This window comes from Canis lupus, chromosome 23, assembly GCF_003254725.2.
Source record: "Canis lupus dingo isolate Sandy chromosome 23, ASM325472v2, whole genome shotgun sequence".
Lineage (NCBI taxonomy): Eukaryota > Metazoa > Chordata > Mammalia > Carnivora > Canidae > Canis > Canis lupus.
In genome coordinates this window covers 26,940,989-26,957,888 of record NC_064265.1, presented here as the reverse complement: position 1 = coordinate 26,957,888, position 16,900 = coordinate 26,940,989, and the positions used below count along the sequence as shown (strand labels likewise).

General features: G+C 36.5%; 1 protein-coding gene across 14 annotated transcripts in view; it reads right to left on the bottom strand.

Moving 5' to 3' along the window:
- Positions 1–16,900, bottom strand: part of ANKRD28 (ankyrin repeat domain 28) — a 189,396-nt gene that overhangs the window by 57,990 nt on the left and 114,506 nt on the right. For 9 of the 14 annotated variants that reach the window (XM_049099578.1, XM_049099579.1, XM_025449105.3 and 6 more), the window contains 2 exons: positions 7,345–7,415; positions 982–1,182 (listed from right to left, as the gene is read on the bottom strand). In XM_049099578.1, coding sequence (XP_048955535.1) covers positions 982–1,182; positions 7,345–7,415 — 272 coding nt within the window. Of the gene's footprint in view, positions 1–981; positions 1,183–7,344; positions 7,416–12,337; positions 12,473–16,900 lie in introns of those variants that run through there. The other 5 variants (XM_025449110.3, XM_025449109.3, XM_025449111.3 and 2 more) reach the window with 2 other exon arrangements.

The following is a 16,900-nucleotide window of genomic DNA, read 5'->3' as shown; positions in this document are numbered from 1 at the left end:
AGTGCATTCTTATCCCAGAAATGTCTTAAATTTAATTCAAACACAAATGTACTATCTATAATATAGTTAGATCTGAAGGTCACTACACAGTCTGCTTACCTCATAATACATCAAGAACAGTATTTCTATTTCGTTCTAATCATATTTACAATAGCTTCCCCATAGGAAAGGGCATTCTAGGTTTCAAAAAAGAACACATCTGTGACCTTAATTGTAGTGAAGGCAAGGATTCTTTATGTTGCAAAAAACCCCAGAGAAACAGTAAAAACACTGCAGCCACTAGCTCTCAACCATGCAATCCTGGGAATGTCTCTTTTATCTCTGAGTTTCTGTGTCTGCAACAAAAATGAAGGAATGGACAAGCTGTCTCAAAAATTCTTATAACTCTGTGTTTTCTTCTTTCCTAAGCCTTCTACGTACACATTAACCCAACTCTTTGCTGTGAAACCACCTAACATTAGGTAATGCTTGTTGTATAATTAAATATTAATTTTCTTACATTTTTTTCTTTTGATGGTCTGTTACCAAAGAATTTTTGACTAAATGTTGATAATAAACTGTAGGAAATCTTTTCTAAACTCTGCTTTCCTTTGTTACTATCTTTCTGGGAGCACTATGAAACTGCTCTATCTTTCTGGATTATTTTTTCTACAACAACAGAACATACTTTTCACGTTGTGTATAGTTGGCAGTGTTCTTGGTCTTTCCAGGTTGATCATGAAATTCAAGTGCATAGGCTATATCTGATAAGTAACCTTTTAAATTTGAGAAATTTATATCATGAATTTTATCATGAAAAGAAATGTGAGGGTTTGCTAACGGCAAAATCAGGCAAAAATAAACAAGACGGGTTTTTGTTTTGGTTTGTTTTGCTATTACCACGGACTGAATAGCTAAAAAGGGTTAAATTCATTAATAATTGGGGTGGGGAGTGACAGGATGAAGGGAGAGAGAATCATTGTCTTATTGGACACCACCTACCTCACCATGTCCACTAAAAGCTGCATGATGTAATGCAGTCCTCCCCGCTCTATCAGACACGTTTACATTACTTAGGAGAGGTACTAAAGCTTCAGCACACTTTACAGCTTTATTAGCAGCAGCTATGTGTAAAGGGGTTTGCCAATTTTTGTCTCGAGCGTTAACATCTGCAGAATGCTTCAAAAGTACCTGCACTGCTTCCTGAAAGATATGAAAATAAAAGTTACAAAAGACGAATGAGTTAACAGTTTTAGAAACTGTGTATATATTAAAAAACTAACATTCCCTGAGGAAATAAGAAGTCTGGTAGAACTTGCTATAATCAAGTGGGAATTTACTCAAGAAAACAAAATATTTTGAACTAAAGGCAGTACTACTCAGAGCCATTATAAGATATATTGAGACAAAATATTCCTTTTTGTTCTCCAATTAAAGGCATAAGAATATCAAAATGTCCAAGAAATAGTGACAAAAATTCTTTAAAAACATTCTTTAAAGGGGCGTCTGGGTGGGTCAGTCAGTTAAGCATCCTACTCTTGATTTTGACTCAAGTCATGATTTCAGGGTTGTGAGATCCAGATGAGTCTCGAGTCAGGTTCTGAGCTCACAGGGAGCTGAGGACTCTCTCTACTCCCACCCCACTCCACCACTCTCTCTTTAAACACACACACACACACACACACACACACACACACACACAGAAAACATTGCTCTCTTGTTTTTCTAGATAACATTAATTTATATTTAATAGTTTTAAGGAATAGCTTAAGTACTTTGCAATATATAAAAATTTAAAACATACTATTTCCCAAATTAGTATCCATTTTATTTTACAAATGGAAAAGTCACTAGCATCTAATTTATTAGAGAGAGAGAAAGAGAAATAGATACTATCATGTGAACTGGTGAGAAAGTTGGTATTAACAAGGCAATTTAAAAGCCTAGTATCCAAAGGGATTTGTTTTCCTGTAAGCACAAGGAAATCTTCACAACACATCTATGAACTGGACTCATGGCTAGATAGACTAAGAAATCCAGTATGCTATCTACATTAAGCAATATAATCAAAACTAAACCTGGCAAAAAATTTCTCCTTGCAGTGATAATCCTATCTTTGGCAGATAAATGAACTAAAGCCTAGTAATAATACTGACCTTTGGTTTTCTTTCCTTTTTTATTTAAAAAAAATATTTTTATTTATTTATTTTAAGAGACAGAGAGAGCATGTGCAGGGGGAAGGGCAAAGGGAGATGGAGAGAGAATCCTCTGGTAGACTCCCTGGAGACCAATGTGGGGCTCCTCCCAGGACCCTGAGATCAAGACCTGAGCCAAAACCAAGAGTTGGGACTCTCAACCACCCAGGTGCCCCAGTGACCCTTGGTTTTCTTTAAAAAAGAAAAAAAAAGAAAAAAAAAAAAAAAAGCACATGAAAAGTGTTCAAAGCAGGGACGCCTGGATGGCTCAGCGGTTGAGGTTGAGGGTCTGCTTTCGGCTCAGAATGTGATCCTGGAGTACCAGGATCTAGTCCCACATCAAGCTCCCTGCATGGAGCCTGCTTCTCCCTCTGCCTATGTCTCTGCCTCTCTCTCTCTCATGAATAAATAAAATCTTTTTTTTTTTTTAAAAGTGTTCAAAGCAAGAAGCAACTATCAACATGTAAAGTAGCAAGGAAGATTAAACAAAATACTATTATTTGTGATTCACACATAGTTTTTTAAGCAGTTCGAATAAAAATGATCGTAACTGAAATATGGGAAGTAGCATAAGTATTTAACAGGACAGACAAAATATTGGAGAGATGCCCAGTAATCTACCAATCTGCTAAGGAAGTCAGGCACCAAAGAAAGATAAATATATGGAGGCTACTCTAGACCCCACAATTCTACTCTACTTATCTGCCCAGGAGAAATTTAAAAAAGACCCACCCATCCAAGAATGTCCACAGTCTTTTATTCATAAAAGCCAAAAACTACAAGTGCAAGCTACTGTATATCTATACAATGAAATATTCCTCAGCAGTGAAAGGAATGAACAATTAGGTGCACACAGTATGGAAGAATCTCAAAAGTATTGAGTTGAAAAAAAGAATTCAAGACACAAGAGTACACACTGTATGATTCCATTAAGCAAAAATTATTCTACAGTGGAAGAAATCAGAATGGTGGCTGCCTCTGAGGAAGGCTGACTGGAAAGGGACAGGACGTAACTTGTTGGAATGATGCAAATCTTCCATATCTTGATTGGGAAAAAAGTTACATGGGTGGATACAGATTTTAAAACTCAAGACTACACACAACATTTTTGCATTTACTGTAAATTATACTTCAATTAAAAAAAGGAATATGGAGAAAAGAATACAGAGAGAAAGTGGCACAAACACACCATCAGCCTTCTTCAACTCAAGAAGTATATATTGTGACTTGGGAGATAAAACTAACATTACACTGGGAAATGTTAGCCGGTATGTTGATAGACGAACTAGAAAATAATTAAAAACAAAATGAAGAATTTATAATTGGATAAATTAGGCAGACATTGCATACTATAGATGCTAGGCCTTAGGCCTGCCTTATTCATTCCCATTCTGGAATTCACAATGCAGACATTAAATCTTATGAGAAATCTGGAGAATACTTATTTTTCATTAGTAAGAAAAAGAAAAATCAAAACTATTCTTTTGTTTCACTGAAAAGCAAAAATAATTCCAGTTAACGGTAGGTAAGGGAAGGTAAGATGGCACCTAAGAAAGGCTATACACACAGTTATTAAGACCCTAGAATTAACAAAGACCAAAGTGAGAACCATGGGTTCACTGCTATGGACCGAATTGTGCTCTCCTGCCATTTTTATCTTGAAGCCCAACCTCCCAGCATACCTGTATTTGGAGATACAGTCTTTAGAAGGTAATTTAAGTTAAATGAGATGTAAGGGAGGCAACCTAATCTGGTAAGACTGGTAGCTTTTAAAGAAGAGGAAGAGAAAGACACTGCTTTCTCTTTACCACGTGAAAACACAGAAGTAGCAAGCCCAGAAGAGAGAGCCCTCATCAGAAATGGATGCTGCCAGGACTTGATCTAGGCCTTCTAGCCTCCAGACTATGAGAAAATAAATTTCTGTTCTTTAAGCCAGCCAGTCTATATTATTTTGTTATGGCAACCCAAGCTGACTAATATGTCCATCAGTTACTACTCAGAACAGTATGTCAGATCACAATAGCAGTGATATTTGAAAATTCAAAAAAAAGAAAAAAAAAAGAAAAAAAATCTCTACAGATAAACCAAATCAAACAGGTAAATTAATCAATTTTTCTTTCTTTCCTCTCTCTCTCTCTCTGAAAGCATGAGAGAGGGGGAGAGTAGAAGGGTGGAGAGGGAAATAGAATCTTAAGCAGCCTCCACATCCAATGCAGAGCCTGACCCACAGCTCTACCTCACTACCCTGAGATCATGACCTGAGCCAAAAGCAAGAGTCAGACACCTAACAGCCTGAGCTATCCCAGGTGTCCCTAAACAGGCAAATTTCTGGAAATTACAAATCAATGAGCCTGATATCCTAACCTAATAAAATTCTAGATATTACTAGCACATTATACGCACTGAAGAATGACATAGGGATAATAAAGGGTACACACAGTTTTACTAATAGTAAATAATCACCATAGTAACTGCAATCCCAATTTTTCCATTATTTCCAATAAGAAATGCTGCAGGTGTGCCCTGACTTTGAAAAAACAGCTAATATCCTATGACACTGATTTTAGTAAGATTATGAAACACTCAGGGTCAATCTGGAAAAGTATATAGCACTAGCTGTGTCTCTGCCTTTTTAGTAATTCTTACAACTGATTTGAAGTCAGGCACAGGAAAAAGAAGGGCTAACACATTTGCAAATAAACTTAATACTTGGAAGGGCTGTTAATATCTCATGTAATAATATAAAGCTCAGTGTCTTGACAGAACTGAAATGTAATTCCTAAAGTTGAGTTAAAAAAGTAAATGTAGATGTGCCATGTAATATGGCTTCTTTAAAAAACAAGAAAAGAAAACCAAAACACACACACACACACTCATATACACACAAAGCCCTAATACTCAGAAATCAATTCATTCAGAAGAATACTCGGCATTTACAGAGAGCTGAATTGTCCACTCCACTAGAAGAATGGAATTCACAAATCACTGGTAGAGATGAAACAAGTTGGCCAGCTGATATGATGAGGTGTGTGGAAGCCATGTCACAGAGTGAGAGTGAAGGAGCTTAAGACATGTAACTGGAAGCAGCCTTTCTCAATCTAGGTATAGTAAGGGGAATTAGCCCTAAGGCATCCTCTGTGTGAATTAATTTCTCCACAATGCTCTACAATGGTGCAGAGCCTTAGAGGATTAAGAGAACAAACAGTCACTATGATCACCCTGTATAGGGTTTGATTCTCTCATGGTATCTCAAAAGCATAAACGAAAGCTGCCTAAAATTTTGTCTTTTCCATTCCTCTCTGTGACTATATTTTTTTTATTACATGAAATGAAGTACAACTTTCTTTTGCTCTCAGGATGTAATAGGAAAAATTTTAAAAAGTCATAAAACTGATAATCTTGAGTATGTTTCCTGCAAAAGAGTACTACATAGCCCAGCAATTTTTAGGTAGAAAGCAGACTTAAGAAACTTATTAAGATCACGGCTTTCTAACCTATAGCTTGCCCTCAAGTTCAGGCTATGTACACAGTTTTAAAAATTTCAGCTGTCAAGTCTTTGGGAGGAACCTGAAATCTTGCTCTAACATTAACTATTTTCTTTAAGAATTTTTGGTCTGTTTTGCAATCTTTACAAATATGCAAAGTGTTCCTTCTTAGGACTTAATTTGGGGGAAAAAAAAAGGACTTAATTTGGCAAAACTCCACCAGTCTTAAAAATTGTAATCCCAGGAGTTATACTAAAAAGTGGATAGGTCTGACTAATTTGTTAATAGGTTCCAAAGATACTAATGTTTATCTTCCTTAACTGCCCTGTTTACGGAAATTCTTTACAAGGGGGCTAATCACAAACTTAACATTACCATGGAATTTCAAACTATTTAGGTTAACGTCTTAGTTTTCATAATAATCCCCAGATCTGCCTCAAATCACATAGCCAGTTTCTCCAGATCCAAGCTCCACATTTCAATAGCTATAGCACACCACAAACTCAGATCCAAGGTAGGAAGTGTGCTCCAGTGTACCACCCACTGTTTCCTCTCTTCTCCTAGCTAGGATGCTACAGCTAACACTACACTGCCTCTGTCACATCATAGGGTTTGAAATCCTTCCCAGCCACTCTGCCCCTACATCTCTTCGCTTGTTCTGGGTTTGAGATGTAGTTCATAATGAGGAATACAAAGAAGAATGAATAGAAGAGTTCTTTGGGCACAATGCTTTTTAAGTTGTTGTTTTTTTTTTTTTTGTTGTTGTTGTTGTTTTTATGATAGTCACACAGAGAGAGAGAGAGAGAGAGAGGCAGAGACATAGGCAGAGGGAGAAGCAGGCTCCATGCACCGGGAGCCCGATGTGGGATTCGACCCCGGGTCTCCAGGATCATGCCCTGGGCCAAAGGCAGGCGCTAAACCGCTGCGCCACCCAGGGATCCCCACAATGCTTTTAAAAAATGTACTTAATATATTTTACAAAAAGAGTAAGATGACAGAAAAAAAAAAAAGGTCTAGGTTTTGATTCCATCTCTACTACTCAAAAATTGAGTGGTTTCTGGCAAATCATTAACTACAAATCCCTCAAAGTATCTATCCTGCAAGGATCTCATGAGGCCTGGAAGATATGACAAACATAAAAATGAATGTTCTCCAAAAATGTCAGTTATCTTGAAGAACAAATAGTATACAGGGTTAGAAATAAGAAATTGTTCTTCCCCATAAAACACCTAACATTTTTAAGTTGTATATTTAGAACTGGCAAAATGTGAGATCACATCAGATTTTTGTAGCTAATTTCAGTGTTTACCTAAACAGTATTTCAATGAATTGTTACATACTGCTGACATTGTTTCTTGATCATGGTCAGCAGAACCTTTTGCAGCATGTCCAGGAGAGAAAAGACTGAGGAGGATTTTATAAGACAAAATAGTCTGTCTTGTAGGACATAGACAAGGAAGGTTTTCTATTCTCTGCACTTCAGATTCTCCAAGAGACCTTACTCAGTCACGAAAGAGAAATGGGAACACTTAACTTGGTTTATACAAATTTTAAAGTAAAATAACCAGTCTAGGTACTTTCATTTGCTTTTTCCTTCTTTTGCAAACAGAATTTGAATATGGGCTCATAGGCAAACCTACTTAATGTTTTCATATACAGTATATTTACTAAGAGAAATTTCATACCTCACTACAAGATGCAACTGCTCTGTGTAAAGGTGTCAACCATTTGCTGTCTTTGGCATTAACTCTAGCTCCTGCAACAAGAAGAAAAAAATAAATTGAAATAATTTGCATAAAATATTTTAAATAAATCTCCTGAAATATTAATTATATATAGTCCAAATTGGATAAGTAACAACTGAAAAAGTAGTACTTTATTTTTTATACTTCCTGCTAATAAATTACCATTACATTACAAAGCAAAACTATCCAATAAGGTATAATTAGCTTTTTATTAAAAACATTATTTTATATATAGATTAGAAAAGCACCTTTATACAGAGCATAGAGTAAAAATAAGACCCCATTTAAGAATGTGTCTTAAAAAACAAATACTTAAATAAGAATAATCCTATGTAAAATGAACACCATTACAAAGTCTTCATTACTTTTCTTTATTAATGAATGTATCATGTTATAAAGCAACAAAATATAAAAATATTTCTCCAATGAGGATTTAAAATGCATTAGTACTATGAAGTTATTGTGTAAAACAGATAGTGGCTATAGACTTAGGAAAAAATTTGAGAAAAAAAGAAATGAACAAACCACATGTCTTTTTGGGTTATATCTAAAGGTTTAAAGAATTTGGGCAGCCCGGTGGCTCAGTGGTTTAGCGCCGCCTTCAGCCCAGGGTATGGTCCTGGAGACCAGGGATCAAGTTCCATGTCAGGCACCCTGCGTGGAGCCTGCTTCTCCCTCTGCCTGTGTCTCTGCCTCTCTCTCTCTCTCTCTCTCTCTCTCTGTCTCATGAATAAATAAATACAATCTTTTAAAAAAATAAATAAAGGTTTAAAGAATTTAAAAACACACCCAACTGTATACAGTTATTTAAAAATCACTGAGTCAATGGACAAAAATTGTCCTTAACAGAATATAAATACATTTAGTAAGACCAAAAAAAGTATACTATGTAATTGGTGTGTGTGTGTGTGTGTGTGTGTGTGTGTCTACTGCCTACATAAAATCCACTGATTTGGTACCTAAATTCCCAAGAGAAGCAGCAACCAAATTGTAGGATTAGTATATATTGAAATAGAGAGAAACAGTCAGGCTTTTAAAAGTATAGAGAAACAGGCGACAGGTTCTACACTATAAGCAACTCTAGATTTATATCTAGGATCATAATTAGCTAGTAAAAAGGGACTTTAGATAGCTAGTCTAACCTTATTTTCTAGATGATGAAACACAGGTACAGAGAATAGCTTAACTTCTAAGTCCAGTATAGTAGAACCAAGGCTAGAATTCAGATGTCCTAATGTTTGCATTCCATGTTTTTGAGTGTGAGGTTCCAGGGAATAATCAAGTACACTGACTAAGTTATACCTCTAATAACTACTAGGTATGGGTTCCTAGCTAGTTGTGTGATCCCTCTGACCTTAAGTTTCTTCATTTATAGAGATCTCCCAATGCCTCATTACAAAAGTTAAATAATAAACATACAGCACGGATGGATAGGTTAAAAGTAGATTTAAAAGTCCTAAACATGAGAGAAAAATGAAATGAAATGCAGGTATATAAAATCATTCACAAATGAAGTAGCTGGAATTCTGAGAGCAACTGAACTCCTATTCAATGACAGTGAGGACACGAGGACACTTGACACTTGAAGAATTAAGAATCAATATGACAGTTCTCATGATTGCTCAATTAGGCTTTGGGAAAAACAAAGGGACTCAGCAAAAATAAAGAAATAGCTAGAGAGAGTGATATATTCAACTATACCTGCGAACAACTATCTGCTAGGCTCTTGGGAGACCAAGATATTTTAAAACATAGACTGCCTAACCACATTTGAGTCAGCATCTGTTCTGGGTAACAGGCAGAATGTAGAGAGTGCAAATATTTGAAATGCTTATAGGTCAGAAGGTTGGAGACCTTAGAAACAGTGAAGGGACAATATAGAAGCTAGGCTCTTTCATTTGCCCATTTATCTGCTTAGAACATCAAGGGTTCTCCATAGTACTTGTACCTCTCTCTACAACTTTCTACTTATGTGCATAGTAGAAGGGCAAATCCTGGCATTATAGCCTGAAAGACAAGTACTCTGGATAGACAGAAGTAGAAAAGAATAAGGCCTGATAATAGGTCTTCAGCAAATGGGGAAAGTTCAATATAACTATGATTCCAGGTGTTAACTAAGGAAATAGAATGTGGTTGTCACAAAAACAACAAAATCAAACAACCCCCCCCCCCAAAAAAAAAACCAAAAACACAAAACCAAAACAAAAAAAGCCTCTATGTACTCATAAAGATGTCAGAAATATGGGCAGCCCCAGTGGCTCAGTGGTTTACAGTGCCGCCTTCAGTCCAGGGCGTGATCCTGGAGACCCGGGATTGAGTTCCAGGCTCACTGCATGGAGCCTGCTGCTTCCTCTGCCTGCGTCTCTGCCTCTCTGTGTGTCTCTCATGAATAAATAAATAAAATCTTAAAAAAAAATGTGAGAAATAAGTGAAAAAAGCAGTGAGAACTCGATGAGTAATATTCTTTAATTTTATGCAGAAAATGGAAGGGTTAAGTATAAATATCTATATTCATATTTGCTTTCTATGCATAAAGAAATCCCTGGAAGAACACTAAGATACTGCATTTCTGTAGGTGGTAAGGTACAGTGAAAGCTGGGTGATAGGGGACTGGAGTAGAAAGGCAGCCTCACTATCACATACCTTTACATATATATACTCCAAATTTTTAAAATAAAATTGAAATATCAGTTATTCAGAAAGAAAAGAAAAGAGAAAAAAGAAAAGAAAAGAAAAGAAAAGGAAAGAAAGAAAAAGAAAAAAAAGGGGAAGGAAGGAAGGAAGGAAGGAAGGAAGGAAGGAAGGAAGGAAGGAAGGAAGGAAGGAAGGAAGGAGAAAAAGAAAGAGAAAGAAAGAAGAAAGAGTAGGTAGGTAGGTATTTAAGGAGGAATAAAAGGAGTGGTCGTGCAATGAAAAAAACTGGAAAGTAACTAGGTAGAAAGTAAAGATAGTTTTGTTCTTTCTTTTAACCATGGGTTATCAGGCACACAGTTAAAGAAAGGAAATCTAATTTTGATAGCCATTTGGCAGCCTCAAATAAAAGACCTTGCTGGTTTCATTCTTCACTCTAAGTTATGATAATTAATTAATTAGTCTTTCTCTTCACTTTTAATAACAAATTTTAGTAACAAATTTAAAGTTAATTTCCAAAAAACCATGAGTGACCTACCACAAAGAATCCACTTATGGTTTACTGAGTATACATAATACTACTAGTTGGTACTAATGTAACAGACTATGTGATAAAAAAAAATTAGGCCTGTTCTTTTTAGATTCTAAAGATAGTTATCTCCAGGAAGATCAACACCACTGGATACTAGATATCTGATCATAATCTTTTTCAGAAGATGCTCATCTTATCTTTTGTTAAATCATGTGTTTCTTCTAATAACACTAATCAAATGTTTGAATTCCTTTGAAATGAAAGGTCAAGTATATGACAAATGGTTGAACTATTTCTTTTTTCTTTTTTTTTTGGTTGAACTATTTCTAAGGACACCAACAGAATATCTCCCCTGCCCACATCTATTAATTAGTAACACTTTACATATTAACAAACAAATATGGCATAGCAATGTACATTACAAAAGTGGCAGCTGAGTATAAAAAGAAAAATGGCATATGAGCAACAAACAGGACAGCGCACTTCAGTTGTCCAGGCTCCTAGAGCTCACTCATAGGAATTCTGAAGGTAACCAAACTTTTGTTCTACACAGACAGCTCCAAAATTAGTTGTATATTCATAAACATAAGCTACAAAGTCATTCCAGTAATGCAAAAGATATTTCCAGAGTAAAGTTTACCAGTCTAGCAGCTGAAAACCAGGCACAAAGACTAAAAATGAAGATGAAAAAAGGGGGGGGGGGGGGAATCATACAGACTTAAAATATAAAAGAGTCTTCGAAGAGAGAAAATGAAATGCTAACAGTTCTGGTGGAAACATCACATACTCTGTACGTAGCTGAGTATAATATTTGTGGCTTATAAGGATGACCTTAAGTCACCAAGAAAATATTAATTTCTTTCCTCTCTCCTAGTCATTAAAACAGAAGAGAATATAAAATAGCAGCCCCATCCCAATTGTTGAAGTTAGGTTACTAGGAGACTCTTGGGTAAGAGGAAGCATTGCTAAGAAATTTAAGACAATTGAGATAGCAATTTAGGGATATCACTGATAACTACTGCAAACCCACATTTATAGAAAACCTCTCAAGGGCTAGGAGCACATCTCATTAAATCTAAAATAGTTATGCCCCACCATGTATCAAATGCTTTCTTGACTAGGCTCTCTTTCCCCCACAAATCCACATGTAGGAGAGATCCATGAGCTTTCCCTTAAGATGATAAATAAGCAGCCAGCACATATGCCACATCAAATATCTGAATAGATTCATCTTCCAGAGTAGATGTGATTAGATTTCTGAAATGCTAAAAGCAAAAAGCAAAAAAAAAAAAAAAAAGGCAAGCAAAGAACAACTGCAGGGTAACTCAAACAGGCTGTATACATTTGATACCACCATTAGATTATAGAGAAAAATTCAGATAACCAGCTTCCTCTCACCCAGTCTTTTCATTTAATAATTCATACATATAAAAATTTACTCTAACAGTTTCTGAAAGAAAAAAATTAAGGTAAGATTTCCAGAATCAGGCCAATGTCTAGCTTATTTGAAGATAAACAAGAAAATAATTTAAAAAAATTAAAAATCTGGGGCGCCTGGGTGGTACAGTTGGTTAAGCATCCGACTCTTAGTTTCAGCTCAGGTTGCGATCTCAGGGTTGTGAGACTTAGTGCTGCATCTGGCTCCATGCTCAGTGCAGAGTCTGCTTAAGACTCTCTCCCTCTACCCCTCATCCCTGCTTGAGCGCTAGTTCTCTCTCTCTCTCTCTCTCTCTCTCTCTAATAAATAAATAATCAATCCAGTTTACTTACATCTGTCTATTCTGGGCTCTAGACAACAATGCAGCTGAAGAGGAGTCTTGACTTATAAGGAGACGGGCATTAGTGGAAGGAGCCCAGAAGCAGGACCTATGATCTAATAATGCCTCTGTAACAGCACATTGTGTGACCTGGGGCTCTTCCCCACAGCCTAGACCTTTATGTTGTTCATCATAATCTCTGCCCTCCTATACCTTGTGTGTGTATATGGGGGAGTGGGGGCAGAGGGCGAGGGAGGATGGGCCCTATGCTGAAACAACATAGGGAGCTCCTGTTTCTGCAAAGTGGATGCCACGAGTCAGGAACTCAAATCAGGAGCACCCCATTTAACTCTAGGTCTCAACTCATCTGTTCTCTCCTTAATCTAATCAATCAACAAGATTTGCCAATTCCTTAAGTTTTGAAACTAACTTATCAGGAAAATAAGGGTTGTGCTAAGTGAGCTGTGTGATCCATTTCCCATTATAATATTCTATCCTACTTTGAAATAGGTACTGGGAATAAATTATTACATACTTAGGAAATACCTTGCCCTACTTTAACATTAAGTAGATAAGGCAGCATCTTTATCATCTATATCAGGGTGTCTTTGATTACAGCCCACCTATTTTGTAAATAAAGTTTTACTGCAATACCAGCTACACCTATTCACTTAACTATGTAGCTCTCACACTGTAAGAGTAGAATCAAGTAGTTACCATCAGTTATCTGTCTGGCCCTTCACATAAAGTCTTTTAACCTCTGATTTAGGCTAAGTATTTAATAGTAGATATTACTAAAGTTATTTCCATTTCCACAGGTGTTTATAATAATTATCAGTAGTCCACTAATAATTTTCTAAACTTCTTGCAGAGAATAGTTCTCTTCTCTGCTCCTGAGCCTCAGAGGAGACAGTCCATGTCCAGTGAGCTGGGCCAGGAGCCAAACACTTTCATTATGCTTCTCAAACTGGAAATAATGCTTTCCTTTGGCAGCCTACCAAAAGCAATGTCAAAAGCTTCAGATTCTGTTTTCAGGTTGGGAGTGGAATAAGCAAAGAGCAAATACATTTCCACTTTCCACCTGCAATGCTGAAAAAGAACCAGCTGCTGCACTGTATCATTTAAGATGGTGTTATGGACGCCAGATCCCCCTCACCCTTCCCAAATTCATATGCTGCAGTCCTAACCCCCAACACCTCAGAATGTGATCTTATTTGGAAACAGGGTCTTTACAGAGGTAACTAAGTTAAAATAGGTGATTAGAATGGGCCCTAATCTAGTATGACTGATATCCTTACAAGCAGAAGAAATATGGACACACCGACATGTACAGATGGAAGACACAAAAAGAAGGTGGTCATCTATAAGCCAAGGAGAGAGGCCTAGAACAGATCCTTCCCTCACAGCCCTCAAAAGGAGTTGATGCTGCCAACATTTTGATCTCAGACTTCTAACCACTAGAATTGTGGAAAAAAGAAATTTCCGTTGATTTGTTTAAGTTACTCAACTTGTAGTACTTTGTTATGGAAGCCCTAACAAACTAATATATACCAGGACTGTCAGTTTTCAAGGATCATATCCTTTAGGTCTAATTCCTAATATATAATATTAATATTTCCTTATTAAGGGCTATATTTTCTAAAACAGACTGATCAATTGAAGCTTTGACTAATGCCTTATACAACAGTCATTTAACCATTCAATCATACACTGGAAACAGTCTGAAGTACTGCTAAACCTATGGTTTTAAATATAAACATTAAATGAATAGCTCCCATAAAAGTATCTATACTTATGTAGCCAGAAAATTTAGCCCTCAAAACAGAAGTTCTTCTATAAAAGTAATTATCTATACAAATTTTGCTATGGGGGAGAGAGGTAGGGGTGTGTGAATAGAGGGGAGCAAGAGATTAAAATAGAGTAAGTTTTGGCCAGTTATTAAATCTCTAAATGACTTAGTTTCCCTATCCATAATACCTTCACATAAGAGTGAAAAAGTAAATTTAGCATAGTACTTGAGATCTTCGTAAGCATGATTTCCTTTTATTATTTTACTCCAATAAATAACAATCATGAAATTACACTAGACTTTAGTGTTACTATTGATTCTATGGAAGTATTCACTTGTTCAATCAGACACAACATGTCATAAATGATACCTCTCATCCAAAATTCTTGGAGCTTCATCATGTGTAAACATGATTTTCAATGAATTTAGTTCTGGACTGCAGGTTAAAGAAAGTGAGTAGCTTTACTCTTAAAAACAAAACAAAAAAAAACCTCAACAAAAAACAATGTGAAGAAATACCACCCTAAGTGCAAGAAAACAGCTGTAACTGCAAACCAAACTATGAAAATTTCTACGAAATATAGTGAATTCTATACCAAAATGAGGAAGGATATAAAATCAAGTAAAGCTTCTTCCGATTCTGGGAAGGCTACTGAGTCTTCTAAAAGAGTCTGTTTGTGCATATAACTGCCCCTTTTCCTGTGTCCCAGAATCCCTTTCTCACAATCTTTTAGATGATCTAGAGCTGAGTGGGTAATTCACAGTACCCTAACTTCATAACATAGAAGAACAAAGTGGAGTAGTGCTGCAAGAGGAACCAACCAGGAATCTTTACTATTTTTCACCCAGCTGAAGATGGAGGACAAGGGCCAAACACCAGTAGATCATTACCTAAAAATCTGTGATCTTAGGAGCTGCCAAGTGACACCAACTACATATAGTACACCAAGAGCTAAAGGAAACTACTCTCCTAAACTGAGAGAAAATCCATTTAGTTTGAGAGCTAGTGGAACATGACAAACCTAACTAATGCTCACTTTTTGCCATCCCCCCTGCCCTCCCGCCCCACACTCTACTCATTAGTAAGTAAATGCTCTGGAGAGAAGCAAATTCTTCAAAGATGTGTAAGTATCCAGCACAGGACAAGAGGAAAAATATATGGGAGAAGAGAGACTGAGTAAAATATAGTTAATAGGCTCATCTGAAAGAAATTATCCCAGGGGAGGAAAGGATGAATTTGCAAACTACTCTCTGCACAACTTCAGAGAAAATAAGCTCTGAAGAGAGACCTCAAAGAGTTCCAAGATAGATGCAAGACAATACAAGAGTCTGAGAGCTGGCAGAGATCAAGAAGGACAAAAGGAAAAAACAATTACAGATAAAAACTTAGAAATAACAAAAAGCAGAATAAACACGATTTAAAACACAGCTAAGAATCTGAACCACAGCAAGAGTGAACCTTAAAAACCTAAGTAAGACCATGTCACTTCACTCAAAACTCCCCTTTGGTTTTCCTCGTCACTTTAAGGGCCAAATCAAGTCCTTGCCAAAGCCTACAAGGCCCACATGATCTAGAACCTGGCCACCTCTGCTACTTCATCTCCTACTGTTCTTTTCACTTGCCTCCAAACATGCTACCACATCATGGTGTTTGTTCTTGTTCTCTCAGTTTTCTCAAAGTATCTGCCTGGTGTGCAAGGCTTGCTTCCTCATATCCTTCAGTTATCTGCTCAAATGTCATATATCCTGAATCCCTTCCTGATAACCTAACATAAAACAGCAACTGATCCCCATCCAACATATATTTCTTTAATCTTCCCATACAAATTATCACTACAAGACAAGCTATGCATATTAACTTGTTATTATCTCCCCCACCAAAACAAACTCCATGAAGGCTGGGACTTCCATCCATTTAATTCATTGTTCTACCCACAGCACCTAGAATAGTACCTGATACACAGACATGCTCATTAAGTATTTGATGAATGAATGAGTAACAGGTATAAGGCAATAACCCAAAACTAAATGGAAGAGACAAAATTACAATTAGAGAACCCACCCCCCCAAAAAAAAACATGGTAGAAAAATTTACTGACAGAAAACATGGAAATAAAATATTCAAAGATTTAATGGAAAATATACATGAAATAAAAATCTAAATTTTAGAACTAAAAATGCACACTCACATTATGTCTCAGCAAAAATAATCAACAGATTTAGCCTAAGTTAGTAATGAATTTTAGGGATAAGGAATTGAATCCTACAGGCATCCAGGCAGAAGAGAAGTGACTATGGTGGTGGAGGGTGCTATGGGGGAATGGAAATGGCAAGCAGAGAAAAGCCTGATCCAAGATTTCCACTCAGTGCTAGAAGACACTGGAGCAGCATCTATAAAACTGAGAGGAAAGAGCATCATGAATCAAGAATTTTAGAACTAGCCAATCTACTCTTCAATTAAAGAAAAAAAGGCAACAGTCCCAAATAAGAATATGACATCCATGAGCTCTTACTGAAAATTAAAAACAAAACTCCCTCCCCTCAAAAAAGCCAACCCTCCAACAACTTGATGATGATGTCTATTCAACCAAGAGATACATACAAATAAAAAACCTAGGGCTAGAGAAGTTATGAATAAAGACTGGGGTGTGTGAAAACAGTGGGAATTCTGATTACAAAATAGAATGTAAAGTCATAATTCTTAACAATGAAAAGACAAGACTGAAACAAACTAGAGAACACAGTTTCCTAATTTCTCATCATAGGAAGTTAGAGAATAATCAAAAC